Source organism: Monopterus albus, unplaced genomic scaffold (assembly GCF_001952655.1).
Source record: "Monopterus albus unplaced genomic scaffold, M_albus_1.0 scaffold171.1, whole genome shotgun sequence".
Taxonomy (NCBI): Eukaryota; Metazoa; Chordata; class Actinopteri; order Synbranchiformes; family Synbranchidae; genus Monopterus; species Monopterus albus.
In genome coordinates, this window is record NW_018128051.1 from 595,415 (window position 1) to 620,564 (window position 25,150).

Genomic DNA, 25,150 nt, shown 5'->3' on the forward strand with positions numbered 1-25,150 from the left:
TACCCACTGTACATTATGCATTAAATCTATATATTGTAGCATCGGGGGGCAGAGAGACACCTGGTGGGATCCCCCATGATGCCCCTCTGGGTAGGATGTATTTAGTTCAGGGATGGCAGGGATTATTCAGTGTGTTCTGTGGGGTGCCAGAATGTGTGTGGAAAATAAAACAGAAAAAGCCGACTTCTGTCCACAGCTCCTTCTTTAAGCTAGCCTATGTTACAGTAAATATGTGTTTGTAAGAAAGTTTGCCTCACAGCAAGAAGGTTCTGGGTTTGGGTCCCGACTGAGGCCGACATTGGGCCTTTCTGTGCAGAGTTTGCATGTTCTCCCTGTGTCCACGTGGGTTCTCTTGGGGTACTCTGGCTTCCTCCCACAGTCCAAAGACATGCAGCTTAGGTTGACTGGTGACTCTAAATTGCCTGTGAATTACAGTAAATCTCCATTCACTCATGCACTACAGTTTATAAGTGCAAGCCAGTCAGTAATAAAAATGGTGGCAGTAAAACCAACTCTTGAATGAATGGCGTATTGTTTATTAGTTCATCATTGATCACGTAGTAGCCACTTGGTTGCACTGACCTATAGATCAGATCATACAGTATAAAACTTTGTTAAGTGTTATGTAGGTCTTAACGACCCAGTGGCACAATAATGCTATGAAACAATATCCTCAAAATACATTTTATCCATCAAAATCCCTTTAACTGCAGCCTTGTGGCTTTCTGGTGTTGCATTGTGTGTGTGTGTGTGTGCGTGTGTGTGTGAGAGATGGAGAGAATAAAGCCAGGCTCCTGCAGAAAAACAAAGAAAAGTGGCTCTTTCACTGGGTCACCGTGACTGGTTATTCTGCCACACAGTCAAACACATGTGACTGCACACACACTTGAAAGCCAGGAGGATATTGCCATGCAGAACCTGCTGCCTCTTACAAACCTTATGTTTATGCAGCCGTTTTGTGTGTTTCTGCTGACAGTGTTGGGACTTTGTCGACATGCCACAGCAGCAATGAAGAGATGAATGAAAGGAAGAAAAAAGCTGGGATGGCATGATGTGATGAAAAAGGAAAAGAAGAAATACTCTAAGTAGAGGAGAGAATACCAGAGGTGGGAGGAGGCCCATTCTGGGGGTGTGTTGAAATAGAAAGAAGAAAAAGATGATGAGAAGCTAAGAAGAGGGAGGCAAGAGTTGCAAAGTCAGCAGTCAGGAGACAGGTGTGTGTGTGGGAGCTCCAAGGTGAGCTGTTGATACAGGCAAGTTAATGAGTGTCTGTGTGTGTGTTGTCTATTATGAGCAGAGATCCCTGATAGAATAGTCTCATTCTCCTAATGGTGTTGGCCCTGAGTCAAATCTTATATCTCTCTTTCTTTCTCATTATGACTTAACGACTTCAGTTTCTGTCTCCATTTAGCACTATTTTAGCTCGGCTGACATAACTGCTGAGATTTACTGGAGTGCGATTCCTCCACTCCCACTCCATTTGGCAACCTAAACATGTCTCTGCCGGGCAGACGGCTGCTTTAATAGTGAGAGTTTTCAAGCCATCAGAGTGTTTATATCCTTTCCAGGTCCCAACATGTAGTTAGCTTTGCTCTTGCAGCTCAACCTCTTTTTTTGAAGGCAATCTGCACTAAACCCATAAAATGTTCTAATATAAATGTTGATTTAGTGAGAGGGAATCTGTATAAGAGGTCATATAAACGCTTAGCAGGAGCAAAAGGAGCAGGTCACAAGATAAGATTTTTTTAAAACTCAAATGGTGGCTGCAGTGATTAATTCAAATATTTGCATAAAATTGAATATTTGGGCATGTGGAAAAATAACATTCAGAATGAAAAGCATGGGGTGAGGCAAAGGCAGTTTAGAAGGGAAGAACACTCAAATAAATAGTAGTAATACTCATCAGTTAGTGAAACTTTAAATGAATTTTTAGATTAAATTGAAACAAAGGGGCAAAAAAGTAAAGTCAGAATGAAAAAATCCTTATTTAAAAATATATTTACAGTAAACAAAATGAAAAAGTGTGACTCAGTGAAACTTGATGTAGATAATTCTCTTGGTTAAGGCAGTTTCAGTTAGTTCCAGATTTTCAGTAAATTACGTACTGTAGAATCAGGCTTCAAATAATTATCCACTACCAATTAAGTGTTTATCATACAAAATGTGAAAAGGTCAACACTATTCTCATGGCCGTCCACTAGATATAAAGTTACAATAACAAGAAACCCAAAATTTCCCTGTCAACACTTCAGAAGAAGAAATCACAAGGTGGCCTAGAAGCACCAAATTTTCAGGATTATTTTTTAGCAAATCAACTACAACATTTAGTTAAATGGATTCAGAAGGACAGTTATAATAGCTCATGGATAGAACTAGAACAAAATCAATGCATGAATACTTCAGTTGCAGACCTCGCCTTCTTACCATACTGAATTAAGGAAATGAACTACTGCAAAAATATCACAGTCCCTGCAACTCTGACAGCCTGGTGGAAAGCAGTTTCATCATCTATTTGAAAACAACCAGCTCATACTGTTCAGTCCAGAAGTACAGAGCTGGGAGGGGAGCATTTCTCCAGTACCAACAGTTAAAATCCATAATTAAATCAAAGATCAATATAATCAGCAACCCACTGCAACCTTCCATGCTAGTTGAGGAGATAATGAAGCTTACAAAGTCAAAGAAGATTATATCTAAACTTTATAAACTAATGTCAAATACAGATAGAACAGTAACATTACCAATGACTAAATGGGAAACAGATTTGTCGCTCCCCATCCCCCAGCCTCGACTTCTGGACTATAAGCTTTAATAATATCTTCTCCATGACTACCAATATAAACTTACAGCTTAAACAGTATAAGACTATTCACGGGACTCACGTCACACAAGGTGAAATGTTTACAATGGGTTTCACTACGGATACTTTATCATCAACATTCAGCCAAACAATATTCCAGCACATAGCTTCCTGTAAAACCACAACATGACACTTTTTCATTTTGGCTTTAGATTGAACATACAAGCCATATTGTGCATTACTGTAGAGCTTCAGAGATGCTGGGATAGGCAGTTTTATTTCATCTTTGGACACTGGCACTGTGGTCTTTATGCTAAGTTAAGATAAGGAGCTGCTTGTGGTAACATCCTGTTTATTGTACAGATACGACAGTGGCGTCTTTGTTCTCACCTAACTCTCAGCAAGAAAGCAACACAAGTGGAGTTCCCAGAATGTTGCTTTATTCTGTTAAAATGCAACGCTCTCTGCGTGATGCAGCACAACTTCAAATGTGAGCATACAGCCCAAGCAGCATCTCAGGTAATTAGAGTTAAAGCTAGCAAACAAATGTAGCACAAATGGCTGCTATTTAATGAGGATTTAGGATTGCGGAGGATGGTGAGGGTCACTGCCATATCTGGATCTGAGCAGAGAGCCCCACACTGAGGAGGCCCAGCGGTCAATGGAGTCACGCTCTAAAATAAATACATGCTTGTACTGAAATGAGCCAAACAGCAACAGTCATCCATCCAAACCAGCCTTCATTAAAGTGATCTGCCCAAGCTCTAATTATAGGATAGCAGGGCAGCCAGCAGGACAAACACAGCAAGGGCCTCTGGTTGAAGGCAGCTACCCCAAAACACACTGATCACTGTACCTAGTGATCCAGGTATCCACACACACACACACATTCCTGCACAGACCCCAAACACTCATTAACACAGTGCCTAGCTTTCTCCCTCTCTCCGCAGGACGCTGTACACACTTCTCAGAGTTTTAACTAGCACGCTGACTTACACACACACAGACACACACACACACACACACACACACACACAGGCCAAACAAGACATACACCTGGGTAAGTACAGTGCTGACCGTGTAGCTCCCAAACAGACTTAAATATAACCCCAAGATGGAGCAGTAAAGGGAGCCCTTCCCACAGCGTGATAGTAAAGTGAGGTAGACGTGGTCAGTCAAACTCTTTTCAATAACATCTTATTATAGACACAGACAGTCTGGCCTTTTAAGATGCTTTAAGAGATTACCCTGTGGAGCCTGTATCACCGCTGGAGAGTCCTGATGTAAGTGGGGACCTGCATCCTTTCCTTCCTTCGCTACTTTCGAGATTCTTGGTACAATGTAGTCAATTAAAGAGCACATGACCACATTTGCTTCATTACCTTGGAGTTAGATCTGTGTAACACCTTGATTGTGGCTGATCAGACTAAAATAAGGAAGTAATTTGTACCTGCCTAGATCCAGGTAGGGTATGCTGTAGAACTGGAAATCAACTCTGTGAAACATTTCCCTCCCTTTTAATGTGTGTGTGTGTGTGTGTGTTTTTTGTACGTCTAGGAATACTGTAGCAGTATTGATTGGCCTATGGTCCACCAGTTTGTCCCGTCCGCAACAGCTCAACAACTATTAGATGGACTGACACAAAATCTGGTAGAGACATTCATGATTCCTGGATGATGAATCCTGCTGACTTTGATGGTCCCCTGATTTTTCTTCTAGCACCACAGTAAAGTTGTCTTTTGTGGGTTTTTTGGTAAAGTGTCTCAACAGTTACTGAATGGGCTAATTTCTCTGACGTTTGGTGCAGATATTCATGGTCCACAGAAGACTCTTTATGGTTACTTTGGTGGTGCAATGAGGTCAACAACTATACACACATTCATGTCTCCCTAATAACGTTGGTGATTCCTTGACTTTTCATGATGCGTCAAACTCTGGTCTAACTTTCAGTTTTTACCTGCTAAACCTTCCATCAACTTCAGCAATATTTGGCATCTTGTGCTAGTTAGCGATGGTTGTTCATCTCTGTCAGCCCTGACACTTGTTTATTGAATGACCACATGCCAGGGTGTAACCCATGACTCTCAAAGGTAGCCAATGGATGGTTAGATGTTTTCCACCCAGCAAACTAAGACAGTTCGGGGGAACACTTGACACTGACATTTTATTTTCAGTTTAATGTTTACATATTATTTCTGCCACTTTTACTTATTTTATATGAACATGAATTCCATTTGCATTGTACAAGCACAAATTACGGGCTACAGGTAGCTTTAGTCATCAAATCGTTGATTGTGATTATACAAATGAGAACAAACCACCACACTTTATTTTTAGTGTTCTGTCATAATTATTCATGAAGGAATCTGCTGCATTGTATATTTTGTAGATACACTGATTCTGGTGCAGAGCTAAGAATTTACAAAAAGCTGCCAAGATGTAAGTTTTAAGCCCTTGGGCATCTTTTTAAGAGACAATGAATTCTCTGTGAATATTACATTTTGTCTAAATGAGATGCCAATTATTTTTATCAACAACATCCATCCCTCTGTAAGTAAGAACAAAGTGATGATCACAATGAGAACACACATCTCTCTCACACATCCCTAATATGCAATCAAGCAGAATGTCAACTCTGCTTTGCGCTGACACTCACAAGTGATAATTGTGTAAACAAAAGGTGCATCAGTCATGCAAACATTATGAGGAAATTGATGAAATGGCATAACAAAAGAATACAAACAGTATGAAGAAGAATATTGAAAGTAAAAGAACTGAAGGTTTGGTGACAGCGATTCAGAAACAAGTCTGATTAGTTCAAAATGTCACCAAGTCTCCTGTGACTGGGGATGTTTCTTACAGAAGTGATTACAGTTTAAATGTGTCTGTGTCTATGCATCTGGTTCCTGAACCAAGTGACTTTAAATGGAGGTGAGGAAGGGCTGCAAGAGGAGGAGGAAGAGGAGGAAGGGGGTCGAGGAGGCAGAGGAGCAGTGAGAGCAGCGTGAAGCTTATTGGGGCCAACAGAGGGCATTGTTATCTGTAATATCCATTCAAACGCGCCATATCAGATGCAGCGAGTGCGGCGCCTCTCAGGGATGGAAATTAGTCTTGTTCTCCACTCAGCCCTGGTCACGCCAAGGGCAAATTCAGACAAATGAATTTACTCAGACAATGCATATGGAACTGTGGTGATACAGAGGGGTGTATGAATGGCAGAATCAGTGGAGGGGTATAAAGCAGAGTAGGCAATGCCTCCACATGCCTTCCAACCGGCTCATGTTGTTTTTTCTTACAATACTAAACAACTGTCAGCACTCTATTTCCATGCAGCTTCAGGGTGACTTTCACATTTCATTTTAACATGATGCATTCCTAAATCCTTTAACACAATGCCCAGCGCTACCATGGTTACAACTGATGCAAAACATAGTAGCACACTAATAATTACAATAATCCACATAACATGGAATTTCACGTGGTATTGATTATGGCGAGATGTATATTCTAACTATAATAGAGCTGCATGAGAGAAAACATTCCCTTAAACTTTTTATGGTGCTTTGATTTATTTTGATACGCTCCTGCTTGAAGTTCAAGTGAAACATACTTCAACCATTATCTCATCTTCCTGATTCTCCCAAATGAATGAAGCCAAGCCACTGGGATGCAACCAAAACTGTTTGAGTTACTTGCAATTTTCTGATATGACCTGAAGCCATTAAACATTTTGTAAAATATTAGCTAAAATGATGTATTGATATAGGAATATAAGAGAATAACTGTTAGGCATTATTTTCTTGCACTAAATAGAGCTGTGTTATGACATGGAATATCAGCTAACAAAGTGGAAATGTCATTTTTCATTCTGACTTGTCTCACCTCTCACCTGAGTCTACTTGGCAGACTTTGTACAGCAGCAAACCTCACCCTTCATTGTGATAGCGCAGATAGGAACACGGTTGTACTATCTGGCTTCTCCACCATGCTATCTCACTAAGAGACACTGTGAAGTGTAGAGGACATAAATCTTGTGTATTTACGACCTGTGCTGTAGTCAGCTATCTGTTAGGATGCTCTGCCCTCCTCTTCCTGATCTTGTCTGCACAAGGCCTAGGTGCTCTTAATACTGTCAGGGGATGGAATTTCTCAATCACTCTATTACAGCACATACAGTACTGTGACCAGAAGGAGCTCAGTCCAAAAAAAAAGAAAAAAGCTTTGCTATAAAACATATTAATGTTGGCGGCAAAGGGTGAAATTTGACACCGGAAATTCCCAGATCAGACCCTTTTGTCTGTGCACCCTGTTTTCTTGCACTGTGCTTTGTCATTGCATTTCTGCCCAGTAATAGAGTGAGCTTATTATTTTGGAGTTGCAAATTTTCATTTCACAAAAGTCTGCTTTTATTACCTCATCTGAAGCACTAATGTCATTTGACACCATATAAAATGAGAGTTAAAAAAAAAAAGTGTGTTGACGTATCAGCCCAACAGCGAGAAAGTGAGTGAATCATGCAGGCCTCTTGATTCCTCCTGAAAGGCTCAGCCACAATTGCACAAGACAGCCCTTGTGAGGAACCACTGACCCATCAGCTGCTGTGATCCATGTCTGACTGACATCAATACACATTGATCTCAGCTTGTTTCACCTCAGGCTAGTAGGCCATGGGCTTATGTGACTGGCAACAAGCATCACTTTGTCTTCCACACTGGCACTATCACTGACATCAAACACCAGGCGAAGCTATCTGATGGACCTTATGCTTTGTTGGGAATTATTAACCATTAAAAGGCTCCAACATAAAGTATCAATGGTCAGTGTATCATTTGTAAACCCTCACTTAGTCACACAGTAATTTAAGGTATCGAATAATAATTCCTTTAATAAAACAAAATTCCCCTTTGTCTGACACAATAAACAAAGCTGGACACTTGATGCTTCTTTGTGGAATAAACCCATCACTTCCTGCTCACTGTACCACCACACACACAATTTAGAACCACAGATTAGCACAAATCCGTATGCTGCTGTTTTAATTTTGCCTCTATATCAGCTTCATTAGCATTCACCACTAATGTTTTGTTCCACTGGGTTAATCCCTCCATAGAACCTATCTTAAGCATCTCCCCTTTTCTTTATTATGAATCTATTCTTTCTCTCTCTCTGGGCTCTTTTTAATTACAAATTAATCTGGGGAGGTAATCACATTCAGGGTGACCAGTTACTCATGCATACAGTATATGTCATACAATGAAATGCAAGCAGTTTATTATTATTATCCTCTCTCCTGCCTATCTTCTGCCTATTTACAGTCACTTGGAAGCATGGATGCAGCCATACTGCTGCGCCAATTAGTCGTAAAAAAGAATGATTAGTCCACTGACTGCATATTGAAGAGTGCTGCATCTGGCTTTCATGGAAGGTTACAAGTTAGCGCATCAGAAAAGCTTGGAGTTAGTTTCACTCTACTTCATTAGTGATTTTTCTTTTTTAGAGCGCAGTGTTGAAAGGTGCTCTGTGGTTTTCATTTCATACAGCTTTTAAACCGTATTGAAGAAGTGATAGCTGCTGAGTGGCAGCAGGGCAGGATGGAACTGAATCCTCAGACTGATGAGCGGTCTAATAGGCCTGTCTAATGTATCATCGATGGACTGCCTTCCGTCTCGGAGGAGACATTTCAGAGGGATTCCAGCAGATGAATAAAAAAAAAATGCCGCCGTGCTGTTGCGTGTGAACTATGAATTCTGGCTAGTGAAAAGACGCCCTCTTGTTGCGCAGCTAGGATGTGCAGAGACGAATTACTCCAAAAGGCCTACAGACGAGAAGTTCCATACTTCGCCCGGTCACGGTGTCTCTCTCACTGTTCCTGTCCTCCCCTCTCTCTCCCCCTCAGCCAATCTGCGCACGGTGACGCTGCGCAAAGGCTGGATCTAGTCTTAGATCCATCATCATATTTAACACACCCACCCAGATTCACACATGCTACAAGAGGTGCATTCTCTTATCCCGTTATACTCCTAGAAGTGGCCTGGCCTTCCTGGGGGATATATATGTACCGTTACCTGGGCAGTTTCTTCTGGTGGCTTGCCTTCACTCGGGACTCGATGTGTTAGAATTACGCACCATGGATCGCAGAAGTGGATGAGAGCACACACGTCGGCTACTTTTCGGGGACTTTCCCTGAAAACCTTTAAATGCGAAGAGCTGCACTACCCGTACATTCCCCTGGGTCAACGTCCGGGGTGTTTGACGGCTGCTCTTCCTGAACAGGAACGAGGTTGGACGGTGAGACTGAGACGCGCACTCGGACCACAAGCACGTTTAGAGGATCATTTCCCCCCGTGTATCACGAGCGCTTTTTGTCCGCTACGCTATATTCCTTGTAAAATATTTGATGGTAGCCAGGAGAGGGGAAAGCGACAGTGTGAAGAGGATGTGGCTTGTGCAAATCGATCGCTGGTCTGGTTTAACTCGACCTGTTTTACCTGGACGCTTGCGGATGATTTTGCGCTTCTGAAATCTCGCCTGGACACCAAGCCGGACTCTGATGTTGAACATACAAAGGCTGAACACTGAATCCTTTACTCAAGACGGCAAGTGAAGATGGGTCCTACGTCTTTAATGTATATTTTATTAGATTGGCATCCAGTATAATAAACATCATCAGCGATGTAGTTAGCTTGTTCATCTGCGTGCTGATAATTTGCAGTAAATACTCATATCTGATCAAAAGGGAAACCATGAAGATGATCCTCCTTCGCAAATTCCGGGTTTTAATCCTTATGGTGTTCCTTATTGCATGCTCGATGCACATAATGATAGACTTGTTACCAAAGCTGGAGAGGCACAGCAACAGCGGCTGTTCCTGCTCTCACACGCCGAGCGAGAAGCCCCAGAGCTGGGGGAAGCAGAGCTGGCCTAACAAGCACACCCTGCGGATCCTCCAGGACTTCAGCAACGAGCCGAGCTCGAATGTTTCCTCCCACTCCCTGGAAAGCGACAAAACGCAGGCTTCCAAGAGGCTGGAGCATCACGAACAGCGTGGTGACAGGAAGAGACCGTTGATCCAGGACGCCACAGTGACCAAGAACGCGCCGGATAAGGGTTCAAGGTTGTCGGCTCTCTATGACCACCCCTTATATAAAAGATCTCTGCCATCTCTGACAGAGGAGGACACGCTGTTCAACGTCAACACAGACATCAGATTTGACCCCAAAGCAGCGGAGGACCAGTCATGGTAAAGCGCTCGTAAAGTCTGAACCATTTCACAATCAACTATAATGCCACAAAAGTTATAATTAAATATTTTAGAATTTGTCTAAGGCTCTAGACATCACATACAATGGCTTATAGTTTCGGTCTGTGTAATCACAGTTGTCTACTCCTAGGCTGTTGCACAACACATGCCACTTTTCATAAAAAAAAAACAAGTATCATTTCTCTTTCCTCCCGCTTCCTTCACTCACCCAGGGACACTGAAGGCAACGTAGATGAGTTCAGCCCCACAGGGGAACTGACGGCTGATTCCTACCCCAACTGGCTCCGCTTCCACATTGGGATTAATCGATACGAGCTGTACTCCAGACACAACCCAGTCATTGATGCTCTCCTGAAGGACCTGGTCATCCAAAGGATCACTAGCGTGGGTGAGTCATAAAAACAACAGAGGGGGTGATTTGATGGCAGCAGGAGCTGGCAGCAGGGCTTCGGTGAACTGATGGGATTATCAGAATCAAAATTACACTTTACTCTGTAGACACCAAGATGATATTACAGAAGGCAGTTTGCACAAGTCATGGTGGTGTGTTGATGCAGAAAGATGATTTGAGCTCATATTGCTGGGTGTGTGCCATGTGACACCGACCCACCTTTCCAACACAACACCAACACATTATTGGTGTGTACAAGACACCTGCCTATTTCATGTGCATATGGATTTAACCTTCTGGTGTGCAGAGGTCAAAGTTCAATTTAAAGGGTCTTCTGCATGAAAAACTGTGTCAATGATGTTGGCAAGCAGCCCAATCACAGCTTCAAACCCACCAAATTTTTTACATATATGTGGCATTATTCTTGTTTTTATCAGGTCTGACATAGGCCCAAACTGGATCTGGAGAATAGTACACATTTCACAACCATACCAGTTGATAGTTTGTGTTCTTTGGCTGAAATTGAATAATACAAATAAAACTTTCATCAGATGCCTTTCAGTGTTCTGTTTTATTGTTTTAATTAGAAGAATCCAACACCATAGTTATACTAAAACTAAAATGATCTCCACCAAGGGGATAAGGTTTATTAAGATGTAAAAAAAAACATCACTGAAAATTAAAACTTAATTTTTTACAATACTTTTATCACACAGCTATAACTAAACAATTTGAACAAGAAACCTTTGGTAATCCGTTTTCTGTTATTGTGTGTTGAGCCTGTCAGTTAGTTTCATTCACTGGACTGCATCTGTACGTTTGTGTCAAGGCAAACTGCCCAAATGGTACAAAAGTAGCCCAACTGATCACAAGCTGCCCTTTTTTTTTACCCACCATATCATATATGAAGTGGCCAAGTTGGGTGGAAAACAGTCCATTACGGCAAAAGCCAAGGGCAGTATGTGCCTCTTAACAGGCAGTAACTGGGTTCACTGGTGAACAGCAGGGAGAAGGACAAGAGACACCAACAATATAAACACATATCAGCCTTATTATGAGTTATTTAAGTTCCTGTTTTTAAGTTAGTTAGGTACATATTACAGAGTGAACTGAACAAGTCTATTAAATGTTCATTTAATGAATGTTTACAATGTATTTTGTACACGTAAACAAGAATTTTTAAAAGTATGATGGAAATCTGCCTCACGCCCTCATGCGACAGCGTAGCATGTGATCTGCCTGCACTCTCCTGCCTTACAAGGTTGAAGGACTAATAAAACACGACAATGCACCAGGCCTGAGAGAACACCTGGTCTCGATGCAAATCACCCAGGTACTTGCACACTGCAGTTTGTTTCAAATCAAACGCTGTGGAACTTTATTGGAGCGCACAATAAATTAAGGTTTCTACAGAAACTTGCAAAGCCTTTGCTGCAGTCCTGACAAAGGTGATAATCCATCTTGGGGTAGTTTTTTTCAATAGGGGGGACATACTTTCTATTTTGGCACTGTCCATCTCCCACATTCCAAAAGTGCTTGTCGACTCAAGGTCGCCCATCTTACACCTGCTGTAAAAAGTGATTGCACATTTCAGGTTTATCTGCCAATGACAAAACTGTAACTGGCCTGTAGCAAAGATTAAATGCGTATCTGGGAGTAGGATTAACTATTTATGAAACCAGTGATCCTGCCTGGTAACTACTAGAAGAAAAGATTTTTGTCTGTTTTCTGCCTTTTTGTCCCTCTTGTGTTCCATCTCTCCAACTGGGTGGAGAGGAGGCCACTCTCTAGCCAGCTAAATACATGGTGGCTCAGTAATTACAGAGCCTTAACACAGGCCTGGGGCAGAATACCAGTCGAAGCCAACAGCAGCCGGTTATTATCTAAACTTAAGGATAGGAGCGCATGGATGTATTCTACACTATAACCTCTTTTCATCAATAAAGACACACTGTGCAACATCAGCAGATATGATAAATGTTATTGTAGATGAGAGGAAAAGCCTGTAACGTTGATGGCTGCACTGTGCAGTCCAGAAAAGAGTCAAAAGTAAACATTTTCACACCATGAAGTCTTGACAAATATGGTTTGTCTACTGCGAATGAAGGTTGAAACAAACTATTTTCTTGGTCACTTTATACGGTTTCTCTGCATGCATCCGTTCCTAGCAATTATAGTTAGATATTTCAAACCATCACGTGAGCACGCACAGCAGCAGGTGAGGTCAGATGGAAATCGATCCTTTTCAATCGTAAATTTTTTCTCTGTAAAGATTTAGCTTGTTCTTATGATTCCCATATGTAAAAATAAATGAGAGCATTGATTGAGAAGTGTGTCCTTTGGCAAAAGGCCACTGATACACTGTTTACAATTGATCAGTTGAAGAAATAACAGGCACAGTGGCAGCTTTGCACTCTGTTGGAAATTTCAGTTTTAGCCCTGTATTGTCCTCACCCCAGCCCTGAGCCCAGTCCCATGAGGGCCTTTAGACCACAGAACCATGCTCAAAAAGGGAAAAAACATGAAGGAGACATGGATGAATAGAAACGTAAAGCGACAATGAGAGAAAGAGACAGATAGACCCTCCAGAGAATACACAGAGAAAGTAAACAACGAAGGAACAGAGAGCACCGGGCGAGCACTGGCTGTCCTTCACCCCTTTCCCTTCAAACAAACACTGTGATTGTGCGTGGTCAGTTTTCTCAGAAGCACACATGCACACAGACAAAGAGACATTTATGCACATATACAGATAATTAAGATAGCAGAGGAAGTTGATGTTTCAGGTGTGTTGTTAAATGTCCCCAAAATGTATTATTTTATTATTATATTGTAATATTAGACATCTATTATTCCCATTTTATTGTGTGTACAGTGTCTTCTTTCTATGTTTGGTGTGCTATATGTTTGACATTCTACCGATGCTGCACAAGAGATAGCTAATGTATGTCTCATGATTAGTTGCTAAATTGATTAGTTGATCAATAGAAAATTTGAATATTGATTAATGCTAGTCTTTTATGCAGTAGATATATATTTGTAAATGAGAAGCAGTGATAGTTTGTAATATATTTAATAATGGCCAATAGCAACCTAGTCAACTCTCACTTCTCGTTATTTAAGATGTAGAATTTATTGTCTATGCTTGTTATTCAACTAACTATGAAACCTGGCAAGCATATTAGTCTTTTTCCCCCTTTTGTCATTCTTAGAATGCTTTTCGTTCTTGGTGTGTTGGTTGGCTTTTGCTACCAGAGTTCATGTTTTTCTGAGGGAGAAAGTTTGTCAGTAAACAGCTGAAATGGAGACTAGAGTTTTTCCGAAATGTGGAAACTGCTCGGACACTTAAGACATTTTCTAGAAACAGATGGAGCCACATATCAATTAGTTTTCAGGTCCTTCATTAGCAAGAAATGTCAAACATGCACTGTCGTTTTGTAAGATGACAGTCTACATCTGGTCAGATGTGAAGATTTGCAGGTTTTATGTCATTTTAAATTTTATATTTTTGCGTGTTGGACTGTTTGTTAGCCAAAGCAAACAAATGTATCACATTGGGTTTCGGAAATTTGCTCTTGTACATTTTAATTCTGTTATATTATTATATAATTATAATATATTTAATTATATTTTTCAGAGCAGAGCTCCACTTGGAGGAAAAATAGAAAAAAATCTAAGTGGGCTGGACATAGTTACAGCATACATATACATATAGTAAACTGAAATTGTCTGTCATTTATGGCACTCGAGGGGACATTAGTCAACAGTCCAAATAATTAGCATAACTAAACAAACTGTAGCATGGCTGTTTTGAATTTTGAAGGTCTTCTAGGCTGACTAGCTAATACCACTAGCCAAGAACTAGCTAATCAAACTGGCCAGTGTTTGTGTAACTAAAAGTAAATTCTTTTGAGTCAGTTTGTATTCGAGCACAAACGACTATAACGTCACATGATTACAGCCCATTTTCTTCAGTATATTGTTGCTTTATTGTTGTGCACATCGGGGTCCATTGGGCTGGAGTCAAATTCCTTGTATTTTTTTAAATACTTGGCAGTAAAGTTTCTGCTCATGCTCATAACAGCAAAACATGTGTAGTTGATATCAGTTCATACATTACTAATAGCAGTGTCGTCTGTTTGGCTCCAACAGCAATGAAGTCTGGAGGCACTCAGCTCAAGCTCATCATGACCTTCCATAACTACGGCCAGGCTCTGTTCAAACCCATGAAGTAAGTTATTTTGCTTTTCAGTAAAAATTTATTTAATGTGTTGTATTTGTAAAAAAAAAAAAAAAAGAAACAAAAGTCCCTGGTTGCCAAAGGTTCCTTTGGTTAAAACATCTCCTGCTCTGTCATGCTGGGTGTTCTGTGTCGGGTCAACTCTTTTAAGAAAAAGCAATCTCTTTAGTATTGTGTTAAAGCTTGAGTGCCGTTTCAGCATAAAACACCAACTATGCAGCTTTCTGACCGAGTTCCTTTTTGCGTCCCACCACCTACTTATTCTCCTCACAACATCAATCTCATTTTCTCATTCTCCTTTTGGCTACATCAAATTGCTTTCATTTCAGCACAACCTTGATGTTCGATTGAAGGCCGACATCATTCTGCTGTGTCAGAGCCAAGAGTTGAATTGGCGTTTCACCTCACAGGGCTTTCAGGTGACACATCACATCCTTTTAGTGGCCGTGTTAGAGGTCCTCAGCCCTTGGGCAACACTGGCTGTTTGATTTTATGACTGATTCGTGTCATAAGTTTTCTGTGTCTCAATAATGTCAAGCTTTCTAGTCAGCTACATGTCACTGTCAGCATGAGGTTTGCATGCTTGCTAAAAGAAGCAGATGCTACAGCTTGCAGTGCTCATAATCCAGTGGACTACAGTCCCACAAAACATACTGGTTCAAGAAATAATCAAAAATGCAGCTGACAAAGACCAGAAGTACCACTTTGTCTTTGTGCTGTCAAACAGTCTGGTGTGACAATTTAATAACACTTAGGGTAGGATTTAATATATTTTTGATTTGGCAGCCAGCTGTAGCTAAAGACCGCAGCATCTCAACTCAGTGGCTACATATTTTGTCATCATTTTTCCTTAGTGTGTCCACGGTGACAGTGCCAGACATCTACTTCTGAACCCTATGTAACATCCAGCCAGGGAACAAACACATATCACTAACGTCTCACATAAAAAGGTAAAGAGCGGCAAAAGCAGTGTTGTTCTTTTCCTTGTTGCTTTAGCTGACCTCTTCGCACATTGTAATACATCTTGGTTTAACTTGTACAGGAGATTAGTATACCCAGTGGTAAAAACTGCCCCACAGGAAGATACTGTGAAATATTTGATTAATTCCAATTTCCTTTGTCCACACTGACATATTTAGAAGATAACACATCCCAACAGAAGTGCTCTTTGCTCCTAATCCCTTCTGGATTGGTGGATTTAAATGTCATCCATCCTTTGTTATAGTGATTGTAATTTAATTGTGGGTTAATAGTTTTCTACACAGGCTGTCATCTGGTCCCTGAACATCAGTATGGAGAGCGAAATTAAGCCTGTGGATGATAGGTAGAGAGGTCTTTTGTGGGAGGAAAGTCTGTTCAGAGACTGTTGTAATTACTGCTTCAGTCGTGCCACACAAAGTCAGACCAGACGCAACAAGCCTGAAATCATCCTGACAGATCGGGAAGAGGAGAGATGAGGGATGAGATGGGAGAGAGGAGAGGTCCAGAGTGCAAGAGAGGAGGGAGGAGAGGTGAGAGGGGCAAGGACCGGAGAAGATGCAGGGGTGGGGGTTGGGTTAGGAAGAGATACAGATGAGGCGATGCGGGCAGAGAGTGTTGTCAGTACACACACAGTCAAAATCCACAGATTATCTTGATGCAATGCCTCGAATTTGAACCCAGACGGAAATGTGAAATGGCATTTTCCCAGAAAAGCCGGATGTAAATCTGTTGCTTGACAGTTGTGGTTGTCAGAGGTGCCGTGATGCTTGATAATCCTAAAAACAGCAAGAGCAAAAGGGGGGAAGGGGGTGGGGGCATTTTCATTCCCTCTTGCTTGAATGCATTTAACTTAACAACATAGGGCAATCCATGCAGGCTGGCATGCAGGCTGTGTGCTCATTTGGACTGGAATCAAGGTCTTGACAGAGTGACATGGTCATTTTTACAATATAAATCAGTTCCCAATTGCACACACACTCACCCACTTAACACCTAACATCATCTCCTTGTTTCCAAATCTACTGGTGTGTTTCCACATGGTGCATCAAAGAGACAGAGGTTGGGAGATCAAAAACTTCTACAGCTGTGCTCTTCTGCTCGGTTCTTTTCAAGTCTAATGCAAATTGCAATGTGTGCCAGGCAATCAGGCAGCAAAGGCAGGCGGGAATGCATTTGGTATCTGGGTAACGATCGACCCTCCAACCATTCATATCTGTGGAAACCTGCGCTCTTTCTGCTCTGATCTATCTGGTTATTGGCTCTTCTGTCTCTTTCACATTCTTAGTATTCTCCGTCGTCGAACCTTCATCTCTGCAACTCCATCTGCTATTTGTTCTTTACCAAACAGCACAGATGCAGAAATCTATTAACAGGCTTGCTGTATTGATTCTTCAGGCATTCTCTCTTCTTTCTTTTCTCTTCACAGAGAGAAAAATGATCAGATATTAAGGTCTGTATTTTGTGGTGGCTTGTAGCTTTGTGGTTCTGTTTTATGTGTCTGGCAAGCAACACACACCTTAGCATGATCTCACAGTTTATGTGACAGAGATTTAATCAACTTCTGCTGTATTGAGACACCATAAAATGGCCTACATTACCTGTCCACTGTGATGTAATGGACAGATGAATCAGCCCATTGAACTGCTGTCTGCAGTCTGCTTTTCCAGACATGTAGTAAATCCATTTTTAACTAGTCTAATCTAACTCAAGCCTTGTGAGATCAGAGAGGCTTCACAGGATGACTAACTCCCAGCTGATGCCCAGCCCTGTGTTGCATAAGTAGACAGATGAAAATCATAGTTGTAGGCTACTCTGTCACAGCGACTGCACTGAAATCTGAATAACACTCAGTTTGATGACTAAGCTCAATTATCATCTTTGCCATCCTCTGCATTGTGTTCTGCCTGTGGCCAGGACTGAACTACCCATGAATTGTGGTATTACAATAGTTTTTGCACTTGTTCTTACACAACAAGTCAAAACAACTATACACTTAACACGGTCCTCAAAAATATAGCATGATGCAGGGTCAGGGGACACAGGTTGAGCCACACAGAAGGACCTTGATGTGTGTTTAAATTGTGTGACTGCAGTGGTCTGAATGGTGTCATAAATACCATTAATATTACTAACATACTAATATTTTTAGATGCATTCAACCATGAGCAAGTCAACCAATCTGTTTTCTTCATAGCTACTGTAAAGATCAGATGGTTATTTACAGTTAGCATGTACAAAAATGTCCATGTCTGCATCCATACGGATAAGAAGATAAAGGCTAAATGGACGAGGGCCTAGAATAAAACCTTGATGAACACCATTCAGTAAATGGTGATGTTTTTCCTTTAGTTCTTTTACAGGGGGACCACTATGCGTGTTGACAGGTGAATCTCTGGGCAAACAAAGTCCACTTATGAAGCTTAATATCAATTTAAGTGCACAGATATCTTTTTTCCTTTTTCCTTTCAACAATACTGTAAGTGCTGCTCAGTCAAAACTCACACTGGCTAACTTAATGCTAGGTTGTCAAAAGGATCAGTGGTTATGACCAGCAGCTATGAAAAACTGGACCAATAGGCCATTGTGGCACTCTAGTGCTTCAGAAAAAATGTAGTCTTTGAATAGGTACAGTCCCTCTGGGAGGAGCACTCCAGCAACAAAACATTTTGTACCTTCAAAAGCTTACCTTCAAGTTCAAATAATACTAATACATATAATGTGCCCTTTGCTGTCAGAAATGTCTATGTACCTTTTAGTGCACAAAAAGGTTTGCATGTAATATCTAAATGGCCACTAGGAATCTTTGTTACAAGTGCATTTGTGTTATAGAAATAGAGCTGCTGTATGATGTGTTTAGTCTCAGCTGTAGAGTTTTACTTTACATTACTTTGAACCTGAGTGTTGTTAGGGTAGTGAAGACAAACCTCTCCTGCATTTCCCTCTTTTGGTCTTTGTCATCACGACTTGGTGCTGATGTAAACTGGGGAGGCATGATTGTAATGTTTACAGTGAAATTAGTCTCAGAGCACACAAAGCCCATTAGATGATGAGCACAGATGATCGACAAAGGAAGGCGGGGGAAGGAAAGATGATTGATATAATGATGGTCTTCCGTTGCTTCTTGCTTCCACTTAATTGCATCGCTTGTCAATCAGACAACTGTTGGCTCAGTCACACTCAAATCAGTGTGAGTATCTGCTCTTTCTGCTGCCCCTCCCCACTGAGCGATCTATATAGCTGCTGCGTCGGGTCCGTGAGTAATTTTTGATTGACACGTCTGGGAGACAAAAAAATGGGAGTCTCATAATGTCACCTTGTTTGTGTCAATAACATATTGACGGCAGTGCAAACAGCCCGGAGGAAATGTCTGTGTTAAATGTGAAATATTAGTGGGAATTCAGCTGCATGCACGAGTTGTTGTTGTATCATCAAGGTGCATCAGCCGTGGGAGGTGAAAATATAAGCTTGAGGGAGCTTTGTCTGAAGGCAGGGTGGACGTGTGTCAGCAAAAATACTTATAATCTGTTCTTAAAGCTGTCCAGATTTGTCATCAAACCCTGGAAGAAAAAAAAACTAAAAAAATTCAGCGGTTGTTCCACTATGTTAGCAAACAAAAGGGATGTCAAACAAACTAATGTCTTTGCAGACTAACCCCTGATTTTGCCCCTCATATTTGTCAGCATGTATGTGATATTGTATTCACAAGGTCTTCTATGCCTGTGCTTTGACTTTGAGTCAGGAAATAAGGGGGTAAACTGCCTCAGGGCAAATCAGTCAGAGCACAGATGAGTGCAGCTGTGTTTAGAAATAGAAGAAATTCATAGCAGTACAGCACAGAGTTGGGGAAGCTACTGAAAGCATAGCTTTGCAAGCCATTTCACACATAATGTACAGCAAAGCTATAGGGAGAAATCTAATTAAGTTAATTAAAGCTACTTAGAAAAAGTAGTTCAAACTTCTTTGTAAAAAAAAAAAAAGATCAGATTGAAAATGTACTGTAATACAAAATAATAAAATATAATTTACTCACTTGAGTTTATTACCCGAGACCTTAACCTGTCCTAAATAAAACAACCTGGGGCTTTCACAAGGACAAAAAATATCAACTTGTACCTTTGGCATCGTTTGACTGACTTGAACACTGGTCTAAAAATGGTCCTGTTGTCTTACTCATCAGTTATACAACAGCTGAGTTATCAGTCTTAAAACTAAAACAGTCTTCAGCTTTAACTTTGTAGATGTATGAACAGCTTCAACACTGATCTAAAATAATGGACCTGTGCTCCCCCCCCATGCAACAGGCAGTTCTGTTTGGCACTGAAAATTACCTTACTAACACTGAAGAGCTGCTCACATGCAGCATGGTAAAATAATAATAATAAAAAAAAACATTTCTCCTTTTACAGCCTCAAATTATTTGTAGTTTCATTAGGTAGTAACTATGCAAACATGGCAAATGAATGGTCATTTAAATACTTGAATCACTATGCGCGTATGGATGTAGTTGAACTACCAGCAAGCTGCTGCAAAATGTAGTTAAAGTACTAGTTTAATTACATCTTATTCACTACTCCCCAGAGTAGTAAGTAACACATTAGCTCTCACACTGCTGGCTCACATACTGTATCTGGAAATGGTACAACACACACTTCGGCAGCTGCACTGAACCATGGCATAAAGCATTTACACACTGTCACAGGAATAATTGGATATATACAGAACATATAGTAATTAAACTATACACTTGCAGCATGCAATAGGTAGCACATCAGTGAGTGAAAATGGATGCATTACAGGCTTTGACTTCAGTTAAAGGGAATATATGATAGAAGCACTTTTCATACGTGTGTAAATTATAATCATAATGTTCAGATTATAATGAAATAAAACAGAACACATGAACTTCTATACCTTCATATCTCAGCGATTGTAGACATTTTCTAGCCATCACTTTGAAGCTTCTTATAATCAGAAAATTAGTCTACCTGGGCTGTAAATGCAACACAGTGTGCATGCCCCGTGTTAACACAACACTTGGGTTTCATGAATAATAGCAGAATATTATGATTGTTAGTAAATGCACTGGCTGATCTCAGGAAATATCTGTTCTATTCTTTTCCTTATTCCCAGCGGTTCCGTTTGGTAGAAAAAAAAAAACAGCTGAATAATTAATTTAAAATTAAAGCCACTGTGTGATGTGTGATTTAACAGCACTTAAGACGCTGCACTGTTCTCTGCTTAATGTTTTGACTGGTTCCCCTGTGTTGTGATTGTTTGTGGTGCAGCAGAAATTAATGTGCTTATGGCAAAATTGCTGGAGGAACAGCTAAAAAGAAAGAAGTGTGTTGAGTGCTCATTTTAAAATAAATACTTATGCAAGCATAAACCACCTATCACAGACATGAACTGCAATCTATAGATGGAGTTTGCAGTAGCTGAACATACAGTACATGTCATTGTTCAGCGAGGTGTTAGACAATCAAATGGAGTCCTTTCATTTTAATAAAAGGCATACAACTGACTTATTCAGTAACCTGGTTTTAATAGATGGTTGCTTACTATAAAGGCCCAAAGATCCAGTCAAATAAACAGTGGAATGCATTCAAGTGTATAATGGTAAAAAGAATGACTCACATGGAAAGGCATTTTACCCACATTAGAGGCTCCTAGAAACTTCAAAACGAACTCCTCTGTTCTGTAAGACAAACATATTTCTCAGTCTGCAACAGGACAAAAATAACTCCCCACAAGCTCCTGCTTTAAATGGCATTGATTTGCTCATATTAAAGTGGTTGAGAACCTATTTACCAAGCAGACACAAGAATGAAATAGGGCCTATTCTGTAATTAAAAATAAAGGGTAAAATGGCACAATCTGATCGTTATCTCTTAATATGGCACTGAAGCCGTCATGGTAATGGCCAATAAGCACTGTAGACCTATGGCCCACCGCACTATAGAAAAACATGTTATGAGCACTCAGTAACAGAAGCTTATGCAACTAATCTATGGTCTAGTGAGGATGTGTGTGGGGGGGGGCTGCACATGAGCAAGCATCCCACAACAATAATCTCTTAATATACTGTTGGCATCCTGCCTTCTACAATAATCAGCCATCATGATTTACGTAGCACACCAGTGATGTTTTCCCTCCTAATATATTACATAGTGTTAGTTTTAATCAGTGGAGTTGATTAGCATCATTACATTTGACACCTCAGTTTGCTGTTACTGTAACATCCAGCCCTCTTCTTCCATTTCTTCTTCATCTGTTTCTGCACCTTTTAAAAGCTTAACCATTTTTCTCACAGCTTTCTCACTGTACTGCTGTTGCTGCAGTTGAGATCTCGGTGTGTTTAAGTGTCTGGGCGAGTGCAGCAGTCACATTGCCACCTCTTACTTTGGAGGTGTGGCGCTCTAAACTGTCACAGTATTGATGCTGTAGTTGCCTAGGAGACAAAAAGCAGTCGTATTTCTTTGTCTTTTTGTGCTGATCTGTGCGTGTGTTTGTACTCATGTCTGCGCACACCCACAAGCACCACTCTGCAGTGATACGGTTATGGCAAGTCCCATACAACTGCTCGCTCAGGCCCTCCAAGAGCAGAAATGTCTTGACGAGATTATCAGTCAACTGCCCCCTTCAGGTAAATGTTATCAGCTCTAATGTTGTGCTGAAGGAACGATAACGCACTGTTGCAGTCAGCAGAAATGACAAGCCAGCACCCAATCTGCATATCAAAGCCTCAGCTAAATTCCACTGCCATCTGGGTGTGAGTGCACATTTGTGTGTATGTGCCTCAGCAAGTGCCAGAGCTGCACACATGCACAAAGACACACCCTTGCACACACATGCATGCCTTTCTGATGCGTACCGTACCGCCATTTCTCTGCATTCTCAGAGGGAAGTTGGTCCTGGCCTGTTACAGTTAATATCTGATTCATTGTTTTTTGTTTATTATAAAATGGGAGGCTAATTATTTACTCAAACATTTCAGAAAACCTAATCCAGCTTTGTTTCTGTGGAAATGCTTTGATACCATCTGTCACCTTGTCTGTTTTGCTTTGAATGAGCTGTCACTCAAAGGCAGGCTTTACTCACTGTCTGGACACAGTACACCTCAACAACTGATGACAGTCGCAGCAGACATTGATTTGTCTGGTCTGGGCCCTACCCTCCACAGTGCCGTTCTTATTGAGGACCAGATGCTGAAAGCAGAGGCACAGAGGGTGTTTCATGACTGGAAATGAGCCCTTTATGTCTTCCCAGAGTCGGTGAACAAAGGGAGAGTAGCACAGTGTCATGTGTCCTGTATCAAATATCACATTCTTGACCTAAGTGGCAACACCAGGACTTTTATATGCTCAGATTTCAAAGTGAAGATTCATGAGGCTAAATATGAGCTTCACAAAAATATATATTAAGCTTTTTTCACCTTTATGTGATGAAACCATACTGTACGCTACTTTTTGGGACCCAGTCCTATTTAGTTTCATATGTGGTTCAATATACTCGTTTACTCATAAGATGAATAATATAAGCAAGGCAGGTCTTGTAAACAAGTCACAGAGTTGCAATGTGCTAGTTTCCTGGACAGAGTTTTGGAAACATGTCATCTTGTGAGGTTAGGGATTTTGGCAACAACTTCAGGCAAGAATCATGAACTTATTTACTTTCTGTGGTGTTTATGCCAGTGCAAGAGCATTTGAAGAAATAACTGAGTGAGCATCATCAGTCTTTACTGCAGCTTTGCTCATGTGCTGGCTTTCAGATCCAACATTCATCTTCGTGCACATTTCCAACCTTGTGTTTTTGGGTTGTTTCGTGTAGTTATCTAGATATATTTTTGCTTCTACTGTAGGCAACAGCACCACACTTGTACTGAAAGAAATGTTTTCACTTTTAAAAGCTCCCAGCTTGATGAAACTGTTCCAAGAAGTTTAAGTGAATGTACCTTTAGTCTCATTAATTAGCAGTTAAGGAGAACTGTTTGAAATGGTGTCTTCTCAATACTTTATTGCCAACACTGTTGAATGCAATTTGACTTTGTGGGCTCAAAACACCACAATAACAACAATAACGCACTCCTTCTGTTAAGTTTCGGGCAGGGAAGGACCCAAAATACAGACACAATCTCTAGTTCTTATAGTTTGTCTCTATTCAAAAATAAGAAACCAAAGTACTGGGTGCTCTACCCGACAGGACAGAACTAAAGATTAATAGAATGGTCAGGGAGAACTCAGAACTCAGAATGGCAAACATACAGAATCCAAAACCGAGGCAGCAGAACGTCAAACTCAAGTATCCAGAAACAGAAAGCAAAGACAAAAGGAACCAACCGGGTGTGGAGGTCAAGGGGGGAGCACAGGAGACGGGAACAAGCGAGGCATGAAGATCAGACAAGCCAGCAACAAGTCTGAGGGAAGGGAGGGGGATGTATAGACAGGAAACCAGGAGGTAACGAGCAGCAGGTGAAGACAATGAATGGTGATTGTGACTGGAGTAAGGCTGGGGAACGTGAGGTGATACAGGACAGGAAACTAACCAAAATAAAAGCACCAAAAAGGAAGCCAGGCCACAAACCATAAGAATGGAAAGAATTTAAATTCTTAAAAATAATCTCAAAACAATTAATATAATAATAAAAAAACAATAAAACTATTCCCCCAGGGATAAAAAAAATACATAATAAAACTTCATCTCCAGATGACCTTCCATTAGAACCTAACAAGTAACCAGCAGTGCAGGGTCAACCGTCAGCAACAACCTGACAGCTTCTGGATATGTGGTACTCTGAAATCTGGTGTTGGTGTTTTAATACTTCTAAGCCTCTTGTGAGAGGGGAGAAAGTTAAAAAGGGCACGAGCTGGATGAGAGGGATCCTTTAAAAATTGAGGCCCTTTATTTTGTAATCTTGCTTTACAGATTTCCTCCAATGACTGAAGACCAGACCCAGTCATTTTTGTTGCACAGCACACAACATGCCTTCAAAAAAGTGAACTAAACCCTCTGTGCTTTAATCATGCCTCCAGAAATAGTGGTGGTCCAAGGCATTTCGTTTTCGGATTGTACGTCCGTACAGTTCTTGCGAACGCAATATGTCATGAACACCTTGAGGGAATTTTTTCAAATTTGGTACAAGTGTCCAGTCAGATTGCAAAGATGAACTGATTAGATTTTGGTGGTCAAAGGTCAGTGATCTCACTTCTGTCCCTTACCCATGAATTGAATATATTTTGGACAGGAAAGCACTACGTATTTTGTATTCTTCATTGATTTTACCATACTTAGAGTATGGTGTTGAAAACTGGGGAAATACATACAAAAGCTCACTTCAACCATTGTATATATTACAAAAAAGAGCGATAAGAATTGTGCATAAGATGGGGTATAGGGATCACACCAATGTAGCTTTCATACAGTCTAAATTGTTAAAATTTTTTGATTTAGTGGGATATAAGACTGCTGTGTTTATGTATA

At 40.8% G+C, this 25,150-nt stretch overlaps 1 protein-coding gene and 1 long non-coding RNA gene across 2 annotated transcripts in view; one reads left to right on the forward strand and one right to left on the reverse strand.

Moving 5' to 3' along the window:
* The window catches only part of LOC109969223 (uncharacterized), a 37,702-nt gene extending 13,583 nt beyond the window's left edge, over window positions 1-24,119 (reverse strand). Inside the window, exons 1-2 of the long non-coding RNA XR_002276236.1 lie at window positions 24,010-24,119; window positions 21,308-21,368 (exon numbers count right to left, since the gene is read on the reverse strand). This is a non-coding gene — a long non-coding RNA (uncharacterized LOC109969223). The remainder of the gene's footprint in view (window positions 1-21,307; window positions 21,369-24,009) is intronic.
* fam20cb (FAM20C golgi associated secretory pathway kinase b) overlaps window positions 8,705-25,150 on the forward strand; it is a 59,998-nt gene continuing 43,552 nt past the window's right edge. The window contains exons 1-3 of the mRNA XM_020615947.1: window positions 8,705-10,040; window positions 10,274-10,449; window positions 14,605-14,683. Coding sequence (XP_020471603.1) covers window positions 9,544-10,040; window positions 10,274-10,449; window positions 14,605-14,683 — 752 coding nt within the window. The 5' untranslated portion in view covers window positions 8,705-9,543. The remainder of the gene's footprint in view (window positions 10,041-10,273; window positions 10,450-14,604; window positions 14,684-25,150) is intronic.